At 34.5% G+C, this 3,087-nt stretch overlaps 1 protein-coding gene across 1 annotated transcript in view; it reads left to right on the top strand.

The window, feature by feature from the left end:
* Nucleotides 1-2,594: 2,594 nt before the first annotated feature.
* The window catches only part of LOC127742961 (leucine-rich repeat extensin-like protein 3), a 1,291-nt gene continuing 798 nt past the window's right edge, over nucleotides 2,595-3,087 (top strand). The window contains exon 1 of the mRNA XM_052255638.1: nucleotides 2,595-2,670. Coding sequence (XP_052111598.1) covers nucleotides 2,595-2,670 — 76 coding nt within the window. The remainder of the gene's footprint in view (nucleotides 2,671-3,087) is intronic.

A 3,087-nucleotide genomic window follows, 5' to 3' on the forward strand; every position in this document is an offset into this window, starting at 1 on the left:
GGGAAAGACATCTGGGAATCATTTTTAGCATCATTAGGATTAGGATTAGTTAGTTTTAAAGAGAGAAGCTCTCACTTCTCTCTAGAATTAGGATTAGGTTTAGGTTAATCTCTCTTCTTAGATCTAGGTTTAATTCATGCTTTAATTCACTTCTCCTCTATCAAGTCTTAATATTCTCCTCCTCATCTTTCTAGTTATGTGCTTTAATAATTGTAATTCTTCATTTTGTTTGGATAGATTGTTGTTCCTTTGTTTTCTTTCAATAATGCAATTTGAGGTAATTCATGATAATTGTGATTTCCTTGATTGTTGTTGTTAATTCTTTGCAATAATTGTTGTTAGATTCTATTCTTGTTATCAATTTACTATGCTTTCCTTTTAAGCCTTCCAAGTGTTTGATGAAATGCTTGGTTGGATTTTAGTGTAGGTTTTGTTCCTCTTGGCCTAGGTAGAGTGATTAGTGACTCTTGAGTTATCTAACTTCTTTGTTGATTGATAATTAGAAGTTGCTAATTAATTTGAATGCCTCTAAAGCTAGTCTTTCCTTTGGGAGTTGATTAGGACTTGAGGAATCAAATTGATTCATCCACTTGACTTTCCTCCATGATTAGAGGTTAACTAAGTGGGTGTAATGGACAATTTGTTATCACAATTGAGGAGGATAACTATGATAGGACTTCTAGTTCTCATATCTTGCCAAGAGCTTTCCTAGTTGTTAGTTTATTTTCTTTGCCATTTATATTTCTTGTCTAAAATCTTAAAAAACCTCAAATATAACTCACAACTAATAACAAGACACTTCATTACAATTCCTAGGGAGAACGACCCGAGGTCCAATACTTCAGTTTATAAATTTTAGGGGTTTGTACTAGTGACAAACAACTTTTTGTATGAAAGGATTATTGTTTGGTTTAGAAACTATACTTTACAATGAGATTTCATTAGTGAAATTCTAAACCGTCAAAAATCCAATCATCACATATATCTTTTATTCTTATGATTATCCAGTTACTAGTGTCATTTACACTAAGTAACTTAATGTTTATCCATTAGCAGTGTAATTACTTAAGTTCTAATACATCTAGCTTTAGTAATTATCCTTTTCTGAGATATTTTGACAAGTAACTTTTGGATAATCATCATCCAAAAGCCACGGCCTCCCTTGGACAGCTTGGCTATCATTTTTGTTCTTGGAAAAGCTTAGAACACCATGAAAGAAAACCATGAAACTTCCATGAACACCTGAGCTTCTTTCTCCGTTCTTTCTCAGACCGGAACCCCTACCAAAAATCTAATCTTACCAAAGTGTTCACCTCTTCCTCCTCTTCATTTCTATGTCACTTTTCATGGAGTAAATCAAGGTATAAAGGCCGCTCCTCCTCCTTGAAGGTTCGGCCATGGTGGTTCCTTAAGCTAATGATGTTTTCTTCATGTTTTCTCTTAGGATCTCTTATTCAATCACCAAAAGCTCCAAGAAAACGTGATTTCTAGTTACCTTAAGGTGAGGAAAACCTTCTTTTCATCATCATGAAGCTTCAGCCTTCATGGTTCATAAGATTCTAAAGTTGTTGTTGATGTTAAAATAGGCGTAAAAGTGCTTCTGGAAGCTTGTTTTTGGTGCAATCTTGGACAGTAGCAAAGGAGGTAAGGTTTGGTAAATTAATCAATGATTGGCTGTGTTCTTGAATGCAAAGGAGGTAAGATTTGGTAAATTAATCAATGATTGGCTGTGTTCTTGAAGTTTTAAATCAGATCTTGTTGCTTGATGTTTGATTTTGGGTGTTTGTGTGATGGTTTGATCATGAAATCTTGTTGTTTAATGCTTGAAAATCATGTTTATGATGGTTTTGAAGTGGCTGTTGGTGCTGCTGGAAAACGTGACATTCCATCCATGAAAATCATGATTTTTGATGCTTATTTGATGTGCATTTAATGGCTGAAAAGTTTCTCTTTGGTTTGAAAAAAATCTGGTTCAAATCGGTTTCCGAAAAGATTGAAAAACTAGCTGAAAATCAAGCAGAAATCTGATGAACTTTTGGAAAAATGTTTTTGGTTTTTGAAAGAACATGAAAACGTGTATTCATGGAGTTTTGGGGTCAAAATTCAATTATTAAAAAGTTTGGGGTTGAAAATTAATTAATCAAAAGTTGAGGGGCTAAAGTGTAATTATCAAAAGTTATAGGGGTCAGAGTGCAATTTCCAAGAAGTCCGAGGGTCAAAATGCAATTTTTGAAAGTTAAATAAAATATTATTATTTTAATAATAATATTATTTAATTAATAATAATAAAATATTGATAAAAAGACAGTTTTTCCTAAAAGTCTCAGGAAGGCAGTTTTGAGTCCAGAATTCTCTAATTTCCTTTACTAAACACCTAAGAAGAGGTATAAGAGAAGATATAGAGGTATATGAGGTAAAGAAACAAGATTTTGAAACTTGTGTTTATGTTAAAAAGAAAAGGAGTTAAAAGTGATATAGTTGTGTACCTGACCTTACAGAGTAAACAGAGAATTGTAAAATGAGCTTTCTGTGATGTTGTAATGCTTGATTTATGATGATTGCTAAGTGATGGAAAGTATGGTTATATGTGAATTATGAGCCTTCGGGCAATGCTTGTGAATTTTGTGCGGGGATGCCCGTATTATGATGTTGCTTCCCAGACAGGCTGCGGTAGAGTAGTACCAGCCCTGCAAGCTGAATGCTTGGTAGAGGCCTGACTCGCATACCTGCGGTATATTGAGACCTGAGCAAATACCAGCCCTACAAGTCGAGAGCACCTGGTAGAGGGTATGCGGTACTTAATCTGGGATTAAGTTCTGGGAAGGCCCTATCTGACTTGGAGGGTCGGATTACGTCGGGTGCGGGTTGAAACTGACAAATGAGCTCATTACCTGCAGTAGGGACAGACATGCATCATACTTGTTTGTGTATTATTTATTGCTTATCTTCTTGTGTTCTTGTTCTATTCCTTATTTGTTTGAGCATAACTGTGTGATTGCATATTAATGTGAATGTGCATTTACTTCCTATTTTCTCTCTTGTTCATGTGTTAGTTTATGTTGCTGTTATGTACATATTACTCTACAT

This window comes from Arachis duranensis, chromosome 10 (assembly GCF_000817695.3).
Source record: "Arachis duranensis cultivar V14167 chromosome 10, aradu.V14167.gnm2.J7QH, whole genome shotgun sequence".
Lineage (NCBI taxonomy): Eukaryota > Viridiplantae > Streptophyta > Magnoliopsida > Fabales > Fabaceae > Arachis > Arachis duranensis.